General features: G+C 34.5%; 1 protein-coding gene and 1 pseudogene across 3 annotated transcripts; one reads left to right on the forward strand and one right to left on the reverse strand.

The window, feature by feature from the left end:
* Window positions 1–6: 6 nt before the first annotated feature.
* LOC149527533 (3-hydroxy-3-methylglutaryl-coenzyme A reductase 2-like) lies at window positions 7–1257 on the forward strand (annotated as a pseudogene).
* Window positions 1258–4733: 3476 nt separating this feature from the next.
* Window positions 4734–12927, reverse strand: ABCG32 (pleiotropic drug resistance 4). 3 transcript variants are annotated; one of them, XM_021420832.1, is made up of 20 exons: window positions 12767–12927; window positions 12616–12692; window positions 12461–12514; window positions 11350–11440; window positions 10962–11263; window positions 10607–10888; window positions 10101–10417; window positions 9858–10018; window positions 9674–9777; window positions 8934–9093; window positions 8695–8817; window positions 8512–8603; window positions 8093–8425; window positions 7712–8002; window positions 7434–7517; window positions 7167–7300; window positions 6822–7049; window positions 6020–6191; window positions 5674–5928; window positions 4734–5225 (listed from the first exon to the last, which is right to left on the reverse strand). In XM_021420832.1, the coding sequence occupies exons 1-20, from the start codon at window positions 12924–12926 to the stop codon at window positions 4953–4955; spliced, it is 3693 nt and encodes a 1230-aa protein (XP_021276507.1). In that variant the 5' UTR covers window position 12927; the 3' UTR covers window positions 4734–4952. The 3 variants fall into 3 exon arrangements, with proteins under 3 accessions (XP_021276507.1, XP_089638793.1, XP_089638794.1); XM_089782667.1 differs by having other exon boundaries at window positions 7712–8425; XM_089782668.1 differs by lacking the exon at window positions 12767–12927 and having other exon boundaries at window positions 7712–8425; window positions 11350–11433; window positions 12616–12693.
* Window positions 12928–13040: the final 113 nt, after the last annotated feature.

Genomic DNA, 13040 nt, shown 5'->3' on the forward strand with positions numbered 1-13040 from the left:
GGGCATCTTTGTAATTAGTATTTTCCTTAAAAAATTGTCATTCTTAATATAGCTTTTTGTACTTTATCTTGACATGAATGTATACTAGTTTTGTTTCATTGCAAATGTAAACTTGTTTATACTAGTCTTTGTAGTTTTTGTTCAGCAAACAATATTATATTCATATTTCTTGGAAAAAATGGTTTAGCAATTATCATGGTGCCAAACTTTTTATGCCTTAATAATGCTGTTTAATTGGCTGGATATTTCAGCATCAGTATCAAGATCATGTTCATTTTAATACTATTTCAATTAATGGAGTTAAATTTCATTTTTATATAGTATCTTTTTATGTACTAGTGACTGCCATTAGTTACATTACGATTCTGACATTTTTGGTTCTCTTTCTCTCTCTCTCTCTCTTCTTTCTTTCTTTTTTTCAAAATTGTAACCATTTTCTAATGGTAATTCAAATTTCTCATGGGTCTAGTTGACCTGGATTTTTAGATTAACTATATAGAGTATTATCTTCACCTTAAATGGCAATTACAGCTTTTTTTTTTTATTGGTTGTGCTTTTATGCTATTTTATTTGCTAGGAAACTTTTGTTCGGACAAGAAACCTGCTGCTATTAACTGGATTGAAGGGTGAGGCAAATCAGTAGTTTGTGAAGCAATTATTAAAGAAGAAATAGTGAAGAAGGTATTGAAAACCAATGCTGCTACTTTAGTCGAGCTCAACATGCTCAAGAACCTTGCTGGTTCTGCTGTTGCTGGTGCTCTTGGTGGATTTAATGCCCATGCAAGCAATATTGTCTCTGCTATCTTCATAGCAACTGGCCAAGATCCAGCACAAAATGTTGAGAGTTCCCACTGCATTACCATGATGGAAGCTGTCAATGATGGGAAGGATCTTCATGTCTCTGTGACTATGCCTTCCAGTGAGGTGACTTAACTTTCCATTCAGGCAAAGTGTATTTTTTTTACTTCTTTTTCACCACCACATAACTAATATGATTTTGGTTCTCATCAGGTGGGCACAGTTGGGGGTGGAACTCAACTTGCATCTCAGTCTGCATGCCTGAATTTGCTTGACTGTTATATTATGGTGCCTTAGTTTAAATGTTGCTGACTGTTTTTTTTTTTTTTTTGCCTAATCTACTTTAAAATTTCAAATGCAGTTCCTCCCACGGATGGTTGGGATGCTGCAATTCCTCCACCACAAATCCCAGCATCTGACATCGACGTAACTGCTCCTGCTCCCACTGGTTGGGATTGAGATTTTCATTTATTGACCAATGTTTTGCTTTTAAAACGAGTAATTTTGAACATCTATCATTATGATGGAAATGTGTTTTTGGCATAGTTTGGTTAGAGATTTTGTTTTTTGTGGTGGTATTGTAAGTGATGAATTATTTTGCTATACGCGGCAAAACCTGATCCTTCAAGTCATTGAGGCATGCCGGGTACGAATTTGATAGCATATTTAGTTCTATATTTATATTTGTTAGATATTTTTAAATATTGTGTGTTTATGATAATTTTTAATTGTATAAATTTAATTTTGAATTTTAGTTTTTAATGTGTCTTTTATAAAATTTGAATGTGAATTCTAAATGCCAATTGATAATTTATTATCAAAATTTTAATTTGTAATTTTTGTTGAAAAGGTATTACTGATTAAACAATTAAATTTTTGTTAGAAATACATCATTAATGGAAAATTCTGTTTAAAACTTTTTACAAAATTTATTGTTGAATATTTATTTTTGATGAAAATTTTGTGAGAAATTTTTTTTTTATAAAAATTGCGTTAGAAATTTCATTAGAATGCTTTTTTAATCAAAAATTTCATTAAAAATTTTTGAAGAAATTCTATTGGAAAAACATTTTCAACGGAATTTCGTTAAAAATGCTTCTCCAACGAAAAATTCTATTGAAAATTTTTGATAGAATTTTGTTGAAAAAATATTTTCAACGGAAATTTCGTCGAAAATTTTTAGTGGAATTGATAAATTGCAGTTAACAAATTATGCATTTTTTTTGACAAAATTTTTTAATGAAAAGTATTTTCGACGATGATTTTACTGACGAAAGTTTTAATAGATTTTTTTGTTAGAAATTTATCAGAAAAAGACATTTCTAACGAAATTTTAATTTTTTCCGACGAAAAATTCGGTCGGAAAAAACTTGTTTTTTGGTAGTGAATTTCTATCAGTCCATTCCTCCTCTCATGTCCACTTAGTTGCTGAAATACAGAAAAGTTGCAAGCTTAGATTGACAAATTATCTTAATAAGATCAAGAATCAAGGAATTTCACTCCCCACGAGCAAGGGACGATAATTCAAGCACAAGTATTATTAGGTAAATAAATAATACTCAATTATCTTTTTTCAAATCACAAGAAAAGATTCGATATTTTCTAGATGGACATCACTTAAAACAAATTTTGTTTTTTTTTCTCTTTTCAAGATAAATAAATAAAATAAGTATAAAATTCATACCATGTCATTAAGTTAATGAAAATTCAAATAGTAAAGTAATGACAAGATTTATGTGTCTAACAAAACACATTATTTTGAAGTGGAGTATCTATTTTAAATGCTAATAGATTTGAAATGAATTAGAGTAAACCTTTAAAGAGCTAGCGGTATTTCACCCTTTATCTACTATTTTATTTTTGAACAAAGTATTGTTAACTATTTTTATTCAATTATTTCATGAGGATCATATCACTATAATTATTTTTACTAAGAAACTACAACTTTTAATATAATACAAAACAATTAATGGTAAAATGGATGTTACTTGAAAATATGTCATGAAGTTTCTAAAGATCTTTAGAGTAGTGAAATTAAAAATAATTTGAAATTAAAAGAATTTTTTAAATCTTTTATCGAAAAGGTATACTTGGTATGTCAATCTCACTGCTTGTTCTTTGCAATCTTGTGATCAAATGTACAAGATGTTTGGAAAAAAACTGTTATTTACTCAAATGCGCAATCCTAAGGTTCAATGTGCAATCTTAGAGTTGCTTCCCATGCCAAGTGAACTATCATTCTTCCACCTAGAAGCAGAAAAGATCAAAAACGCTTCCCTCGCAGCTAAGATCTTCGTAAGGTCAGAGTCTTGCCGTTTTTATTGACTTAGGGACCTCATCATTAGAATCTCTGGGAATGCCCCAAATTCCGATTGGTCCCAGATTTCTTGTTGCTCCATCCATGTTGAATTTCATTTGGCCAAGCTTCAGTTTCTCCCACTCAATTCCTTTCTTCCCTTGTGTTGATTTTCCTTGCAGACTTTGGATCGGAGGTTGTTTGTAAATATCTAACATTGACAAATAATCCCTTGGCCATTTGACATTGATCCAAGCTACCACCCTAACCATAGCCAATTCCAAACATTGTCCAGCATCCCGTTCTTTTCCACTAGCGATGCAACCATTCCTAGATTTTTAAATAGACCACACTGTAGAAAAGTAGGTCACCTTCCACACCCTTTTAATCAAAAGCCCCCGTTTGGTACCCACTTCATGCTTTGAAAAAACCTCTAACAGTTTCTAGAGAAGTCCAAGTATAACACCCCAACTCTTATACCAACTTGACCATATTTTCCAAATCTCCAAACATTCAGCAAAAAGGTGATCACAAGTTTCCCAACCCAAATTGCACAAAACACATAGCAACGAGGTGTTAAGTTGAACCTCTCTTCTCAACTAACTCTTCTTTCACCCTTATCTTACCCAGAAACATTTGCCGTACAAATACCTCCACTCTCAATAGAGCTAGTTTTGCCCACACAAGTTTCCGAGTCCCATCAGCATTGTCAAAGAAGGACAGGGCATACTTACAAAAGGATATTGACAGAGTGTTTCCACTAGGCGTCCTTTTTCAAATAGCCTCATCTCTGAAATCCTCGCTTAGCTACTATTCCAGGAGATGAGGCGACACTTGAAGATGCTCCCATGTTTAACCTCCCAATCAAGCGTCTCCTAATCTCCACTTTCCACACCCAATACCTCCCTTCCACTAAGCTCCCAAATTTAACAACCTTAAGTTAGACTAAACTTGCAAAAAAATACCTGTTAATTGGAGAAAGAGGACTAATAATTTTTTTTTACAAAGTTGACACTCTTCTATTAACACATGTTTAGCAAGAGTCTCAAATAATTTTTAACTAAAATTATTTTAGATTTAAAAAAGTTGTAAAATATTGAATTACTTGTTCTATTATGACATTTTTATTGTTTAACTATTAATTAATATTTACTCAATTGAAAGAACAATTACACATAGAAAATTGAGAATGTGACATTCTTTACTCTAATAGTCTTAAATAATTTATAAATTTTCCATTATTTATATTTAAATTTTATGTTTTAAAACTCTTTATACTCATGTATAATTATTATTGAAACTCAAATAAAAAATATATATTTATGTGCAATTCATGTGACAACATATACTGGTTAATGTAAATAACATAACATGTATTGACATAATTTTTTTTTTTCAGAACCTATATATAGGTATATACGCAAATGCGAGCTTGGCATACATTCGCGTCTGCCACTCAATAGACTTCTATAATAACATTAAAAGTATGAATTTATTAAATATTTATGGAATAATAGATTTAAAATACCTAAAGAAAAAGTAAATTTTATTTTTTGAAAAAATGAAAAAGAAATCTAGTAAGCTAAAATGCAAAAATTTACAACTAATCAAGTAAAGTATCAATATATGAATATAACAGTGCTGAAAAATATAGCTATTATTATTGTTCTGTACTTGAGGAAAAATAAAAAATTTCACTATCCATCATATATATATATATATATATATATATTATAATGTTCCTATACAGATTTATCTGCTTCTATATGTTTATGAGAAAACTGACATAATTGGGAATGCATGAGACAACGGCTTTCTGCATAGTTCAGACGGTTTATTGGTGTACAGATCAACCTTGTCATCTCCTCTGGAAGTTGAAGGCTTTTATCGCAAAAGCGAAAATCAAAGCGAAAAATATAACAAAAAAAGCCACCATACTAGCAGCTATTCCCAGGAAATCATGCCTGTATCCGAATACTTCCTGGAGTATCTGTCGTGTCTTGATCGAGTGAACTCCATCCGATAGTTTAACCATCCTATTATCATCAGCGTACTGTGAAATCAAGAGGCCATACAAACTCCAGGCTATGGGATTTGCCCAGTAATACCATCTCCACCAAATAGGGATTCTCTGGCAAATTGGACAACCGAGTTATTACAAATGAAACGTGAAAACAGATGAAGCAGATTAATTTACTATCTCAGGTGAAAGGTTTTCCAAATCGCATAGATTGTTTATGTGCATACGATCTAGATGAAAATGCTGAAAAACAACAATGGGACATGTTTGGAGGAAGCTTAAAAATCTGCTAGTATGTCGAAGAACAGCAAAGAGAAGGAATGAAGAGAAGTTCAGTGCAGTGAAACTTGACCAAAAAGACACCCAACTGATACTTAACAACTCTCCAATCAATCTAGTTTGAGTATTAAAATTTTATGGAAACTTTTTAACAGACAGCTATTGCTACATATGTCGTTATTGGACAGTATCTCTCAGAAATTCCACGAGTGTTCATGAATTGCGGATGCTTAGCAGATTAGGCAAAGATGAAGAGTAAAGAAAACAGCTGCTTAATTACCTTGTGGGGAATCATGAAGCCGCTGAAAAGGTTCCAAAGCATATAAAACGGTGCAGCAATGATAGCAGCCACATTGTGATTTGGTGTGACAGCCGTCGTCATCATTCCATAAAAGGTGAAATAGAGCAAAGTAAAATACATAAAGAATATGTACCAAATAAATTTCAAAGCAATCCACTCAAATGAGGCCATAGAGTAGAAAATTGAACAGTAAATTATTGATTGTGCAAATACATAAGGGAACTCAATGGCAACCTGCAAAGAAATCGGAGTGAATCAGCTAACTTCTGGAAAATGAAAAGGGCACACAGTTTCTACTCGTGTAATGCTGAAAATAAAGGTAGACCTGAGCAAATGCAAAGGCTAGGCCTGAATACATTCCTGCGGCTCTTTCTCTATAGGAAACAAATCTCTCAATAGAAACAACAGGTTGAACAGCTGTTCCATTTGTAATTCCAATGAAGAGGACTGCAGCATACATGGACCCCATGGCATTGAATAAATCTTGCTGGCTCTCCCTGTATGCGAAACAAATTGAAATTATATAGACTCTATCAATAAAGACATGCAAAAACCAAAAGAGAAGATGACATCAACGGCACCAAAGAGAATGAAGAAGAGAAAGGAATTAAATAAAATTATAATGATTTGTTTGTCCGATTGTAAGGAAGACTGCTTTTTGTTCCAACTTGCATCACTCTATGCATGTCATAAGCTATCAGTAATATGTTTTAATTCACAGCCCTGTGGAACCTAAGTCAAATGCTTCATATCAGTGAGCTTCTATGCAGATGCCATCTAAAATAGCATTCTCAGATGATAATACACATATAATAAAGATGGAAGAGATTTATACAACACAAGTTCATGAAGTTGCAAGAAACTTTTTGCCACAGAACCAGTAAAAAGTGACCTATTTGATATTCCTACTTTACTTCCTATGATCATTCTTCTAATACAACATGGAGCGCTAAACAATTTCTGACTGCAGTAGGTCTGTAAGATGGCTGAAAAACATATAATCCATACGAAAGAAGTATAAACAAAAGCATTAAAAAATCAAATAAAGAAAGATAGGCAGAAAACAACTCAACATACCATGCTATATCAATTCTAAATAATATTTAAAGGGAAACTAAGTAGAAAACCTTTTTGAACCAAATTTCCAGCATATTGTTCCAAGCATCAATGAAATGACAACAGTGTAGAAGAATTTAACTGCTGTGTATTGGGGGTTTCGCCAATAAGATAGATTTTGCTTCCAAAGACATGTTAAAAACTGTTCAAAAAATGACTGCGAATACTTGGATGGAAAGTTCAATTCTTTCGAATTGCTACTTGGCTTGCTTAGATTTTCAACCAACTCCTTGTTGTTCCTGAAACAAAGTGAGACAATGAAATTAGATAAAGAAGTTTTTCAAAATACTTTTAGAACTCAATCAAAACTAATTGTATAAGCAAAAGCAGCAGCTCAAAATCCAAAGTGCTCCTACTGAAATAGATTTGATCTTCGATAAATTTCTGCAAAGTCCACGCCCAAACGATTTTCTTCAGCTGGAGAAGTAACTTCAAGCATCCAAGCAGCAGGATTATAGCCAGGTCTGATCTTAGGCACTCCTTCAACTGCCTAGAAAACAAAATTAGAGAGTCAGCAGGAATGAGGCCAACTTCCTTTCTTTTTTTGGGGCCAGAGGCCAAGTTCATAGTTTACCAAACCATATAAATTACATATTCAAGGAGATAAACATGCGGGAATCAACCTCAAAATACTTTATGAGTTCACAAGACTTGGGGCCAAGTGGACCAGCATATATAAGCTCTCCTCCACGCTTCATAAATAAAAGCTGCATCATATTTTAAATCAGAAGCAGAATGAGGTAGGGATCACAATGGTTTTTTAATGTAGAAGTAAATCAATAACTTGCCTCTGGCCTTCCCTGTGTGACACACAAAAATATTTGCCTATTCATGATCATTTCTATTTGTGTGTGCATATACACAGATCAGCTCTCCACCAAAACTTTAAAGAGAAAAATACCTCATCGAAGGATTCAAAAATATCAATACTGGGCTGATGGATCGTGCACACAATTGTTCGTCCAGTATTCACAATATTTCTCACAGTCCTCATTACAATGGCAGCAGATCTAGCATCCAATCCTGAAGTAGGCTCATCCATGAAGACTATAGAAGGGTTGGCAACTAGTTCAACAGCAATCGTTAACCTTTTTCTTTGCTCAGTGGACAAGCCATCAACTCCTGGTAGGCCAATCAATGCTCCACTTAATGGAGTGAGCTCCACAAGTTCCATCACCTCCTCAACAAATGCCTGAAAATCCAATATTAAAGAAGTCATAATGATACACCATGCTGCCAAATACAACAACAAAAAAGCATAAAGAAGATCTTTTATTATTACCCTTTGTGTCTCCAAGTCAACTTCTGATGGTAACCGAAGCCAAGCAGAGAATAGAAGTGATTCCAGAACAGTCAAACAAGGAGAATGAATATCACTCTGCTCACAGTAACCTGAAATTCTAGCAAAAGTTTCTTGCTTTTTGGGATAACCAGATATCTGTATGCTTCCTTCTATGACCCCTCCAGTTTTTCGACCAGCTAAAACATCCATGAGCGTAGTTTTACCAGCACCGCTCACACCAACCAAAGCTGTAAGCACACCAGGTCTAAACGCTCCAGTAACATTGACCAACAACTGCAATCTGTCTTCTGTTATCCCTTGTTGTTTCAATTCCTGAAAAGATAACTCGGATAAATTTTCAACTGATCAATGTATTTCCATAAAACAAATAGCATAGTAGAATAGGTCAATATACATACCACAGGGATATCAACAAAGTAATTTATATTGCTGAAAGACATAGAAAGTGGTTGAAATGGGAGAACCATGCCTCTCTGCTTGAAATATTTTCCTGCCCAGATGTTGAATAAACAACTTAAATATTTAGCTGCATTTCACTCAAATTAAAAAAAGTTAAAAGATCTAAAATGTCTATCGCTTACCACTTAGTGAGCCTGAATTCTGCAAATAATGTCTCAGTTCAGTAACAACATTTTCACCTTTCCTTCTCCTATCTCTCTCTTGCAGCTCTTCCTTGGAGAAAACAGCCTGTTGCTTCCCCAGAGCTAGAGCAAAAGATAAAGGAATGAAGTTAATTAGATTTACACCATGTACTATAAATTTTTTGCTAAGAGAGGAAGCTCATAACTGACACACTTCCAACAGAAACAAGATAGCTTACGTTTAAGGTTAGCCAGAAAGAAAGTGAACAGGATATTTAACAACACTGTGTAACCAAGCAAAGCACCAACACCAATCCAATACCAGTAGCTCTCTGGAAAAAAACTGCGTGCTCTCAACAGTGCTTCACCCAATGAGAAGTTAGTATAGTTTCCAGCACTCTACAAGCAAGGAAATTAAGTATAGTGAGTTTCAACATAAAACCAAGAATGTTGAAACTGTAACTCAATTTTAGAAACAACTTTTTGTTGCTTATCTCCACAGTCAATCTACTGAATTGAAATTCAACCCAAATTCCAACTTGAATCATCTCATAGTCAGACAACATGATTCATGCATAACAGAACCAGGAGCTCAACAAGGGTGAGACTGTAAGAATGACACACAAGCATCAAGCTACCAAGCTTAAGGCTAGCTAAATAAATAGATGGAGTGCTCAGTTGCCACGAGCTCAGGCATGTATGGTCATGATTCATGACATCACCATAACATTATAATGTTGAAAGAACGAAAAAGAAGTGAAAATTGCACCTCTAACTCACCCATTAATCAGAAGAATAAAAGTTCAAACTCAACATGCAAATGTTTACTATCAACAATTGCTCAACCATTATTTCTGTTGATTTTATTCTTCTCCAGACATCATTACTATTTCCATTTGATGACAAATGAACAGGACATTCCGCAGGCACTCAAATGATTAAGAAGCAAAATGCAATAAATAATACTTAATGATGTTACCTTATCCCAGGAATTCCCAAGGAATTCATTGACAGAAGCTGCATTTTGAGCATACATCAAAGGGGAAACCCAATAACCCCAGATCCACCAGCTAGGGATACGATCTGTCAGATTGAAGAAGAGTAAATAATCATATAGCATCACCAATTATTAAAAATATACATGGCAAACATGACTGTCTAACCTCTTGAAATGATATAGCCTCCAAGAGCCATGACTACCAACATAGCAAATGATCCAAAGGTGTTGGCAACGATCATATTTCTGCCCAAGGATCCCATCACTCGGAAAAGAGCTATAGACATCTGGTGCAGAGAGAAATACAACAAGAACTGCCGAAGAAATCTGCAAAGTTTAGAATTAAAATGACATATTGAATCACAAAACTGCCAAAACAAATGCCAATATTCATTGGAAGCAAAATCACCTGGTGATGTTAGGATCATAACCAATCACGTAGTATGTTGCTGCCACCCAGAAACCAGACTCATAGAGGGAAGTTGGAATACTTAGCACCCAAGAAGGAATTGTATAAGCCCAGCTTGGATAGAAATGCAAATCCCTATGCTTGTAAAGAACTGGAAGTTTGGCCACCAACATTGAAACCTCAGTAAATCCATTAAAAAGAATAATGACCATGGAAAAGTACAGTGCCCCTAGATACAATCCTCCATCATCAATTGTATCATGATGCAGTGCTGTCCGCATAAAAACGCTCATTGAGATTAAGGCAACAATAAAAAGCTGGCAAACAAAAGACGATATTAATAAATCAGATTAAATCTCAATTGAATTTCAGTTCTGAAATGAGTTGGCATCACAGGAAGATAAAAACAAAACAAACTGATCTAATAGATCAATACTCCTAACTTAACATAAACCAATCACTAGAAGTGTGCTACTATTTTGAAAGATGAAACTTTCAGTACTCACCTGAATAAATTTAAAAACGTAGATAAATGAATTCCGTTTCATCAATAGCATCTGCCAGTCAAAGCTGGTCTTAAGAAGTTCAATCCTCTTCATGCCATACCGAGAAGTTGACAGTGCTGCTGGATGGTTATAACGCCTATCAAATGGAATGCTTAGTTCCTCATGCAAATTCTTCCCAGTTTGATAGGAGTGGAAAGCTTCAGCAAATTTTCCTGGAGGAATGTAACGATAGGGCCGGAAAGGAACAGACCAATACTGCTCTTGATCCTTCTTTGACAAAATCTGTGTGCAGAAAACATGAGCAAATAAAATACCATAGATTATATGTTCACAAAGCAAGTTCTAGGCCCCATACCTCTTGCAAAAAGTCTGCCACATTCTTTCTTTCAGGACAACTAAATCCCATAAAAGCAAAGAAATCAAGGGCAGCTCCACGAGGCCCCTGGTATACAAGCTGGCCCTCACATAAAAGTATAACATCATCAAACAACTCATAAGTTTCGGGAGCTGGTTGAAGCAGAGAAATTACAGTAGTCCCATCAAGTGCATGAGTAGAATGTCTCAGATATCTAATAATTTGATAAGTAGTAGAACTATCAAGCCCATTTGATATCTCATCCATGAACAACACCCTAGCTGGGCCAACTAGTAATTCACCTGAACGAACATTTCTGCCAAATCAGCATGAATGATAGGCAAATAGGTTCTTAGTCAGCAAGAAGAAAAAAGAACATTGCATAAACCTGTTGTAAGCCGCTTTTTCTGGCCTCCTGATATCCCTTTAAGCATTTCATCTCCCACCAATGTGTCAGCACAGATGTCCAGCCCTAAAATCTTTGTCAGATGAATTTTAGTGCTTCAGAAGAATCATTAAGAAGTAAGCGTAGCTACTATATACTACCATTAAACAGATTTTCTGAAAATGACCCTCTTCCTATGGCAGTAACAAGACCAATCAGTTAATTTAACAGGTTAATTCGTACAAACCCTAACCTTTGCTGTTTCATGCCTCTACTTGAGATGTAATTCATCATCAATTTGCAGAAACTAGCCTTGGCCCATCCATTCAACTCCCTTACTATGATTTACATCTAACCATAAACAGCCTCTCTTAATTAAAATTCTTCAAGCATCTTTAAACTTTCAAATTTGTTTTTGGCTAGTTTCCCTAAAGCTAACCAAGCAGCATACAGTGTAGTTAAAGCAGCTTGAAATGGAAAACCAAATTGCTGAAAATTTAGACAGAACCTACAAATACCACATGAATAAGGTTATTCAATACTATTGCTGGAAAGAAGCAGATACAGGATCAGTCTACAAAATGAGAATGTAGTGGACGAATTGTGGTGAAACATATCATATAGCGAAGATGGTTTCCTGCTTCCACATTTTCCTTTTTCTTCTGTTTTATTTTTTAAGTAACTTCGAAAGAAGTCCCAGTTCTTAGCTGAAGTTTTCAATAACCAGATGGTATTCAGAATATCAAGCACATAGCAATTTAGATTTTCATAAAGCTCATCTACATAAAGCTATACAGCTGATTTCTCCCATGAAAAAATTTTGGAACTAATAATACAGTTATACACGTCATATATAAACACCATTAACAAACAACGTAAAACTTGCTTAATTGCTTCAATGGTTTAAGAGCTAGATGAAACATAGGTCTACTTGAAGTAGAGTTAGCAAGAAAAATGTGTCATTTATTCATGTCTTCCTTGTTACTTGGTTATGCCAGGATATTGTATCAGATACTTGATACTTAATAAAATCTTTATCTTTGATTGGGGAAAAAAAACTATATGACATCACAATGGGACGTGCATCGATGAGTGATCAGCATCTAGAGAATACCTTCATGATGTATTCTACCACGAGGCTTGTCTCCTTTCCCCCCAAAGCTAGCGACTAGAAATAACAAGTGTCACCATTATTAACTCTTAGCTGTAATGAACTAATAGGATGAACAAATAACAATCCATGTAAAATTGGCAACACATCTCACTTACCTTCATAAAGATATCAAGATCTTCATCAGGTTTTATCCCAGCATTCTTTTCTCTTCTTGCAAGTTCCAAAAGCATATCTTTTGCAAGTATGCATAAGTAAGCAATGAGGAATAATGACTTATGGACATAAAGATGATTTCTCAATGCTTACCATATTTAGATCCAACACCTTGACACCGTCCTGCAAATTCTAGTGTTTCCCTCACAGTCATTTCTGCCACATGCCAGTCCTGTTGACTGACATAAGCAGACGTCCTTGGAGGAACAAATTCCTTTAGTCCATGTCCATTATACGTAATTTTCCCTGACATCTTCAAAGCAATCAAAATGCAATAAATAACAAGAAAGGAATCACAGATGAAATTACTAGCTAAAAGTCTGACTAAATCGTGGGGAGTTTTATACTTTAATGGCATAACCAATTA

This window comes from Theobroma umbraticum, unplaced genomic scaffold (assembly GCF_002168275.2).
Source record: "Theobroma umbraticum cultivar Fairchild unplaced genomic scaffold, ASM216827v3 scaffold_56.0, whole genome shotgun sequence".
Classification (NCBI taxonomy): domain Eukaryota; kingdom Viridiplantae; phylum Streptophyta; class Magnoliopsida; order Malvales; family Malvaceae; genus Theobroma; species Theobroma umbraticum.

Bases quoted from the DNA above. Each gene is read 5' to 3' on its own strand.
- ABCG32 (XM_089782667.1), bottom strand. From the start codon at position 12,926: ATGTCAGGGAAAATTACGTATAATGGACATGGACTAAAGGAATTTGTT. The intron at 9,778-9,857 runs GTTAGACAGTCA...TCAATCTGACAG, and splicing joins AGGCTATATCATTTCAAGAG to ATCGTATCCCTAGCTGGTGG. The intron at 7,301-7,433 runs GTTGATTCCCGC...TTTGTTTTCTAG, and splicing joins AACTCATAAAGTATTTTGAG to GCAGTTGAAGGAGTGCCTAA.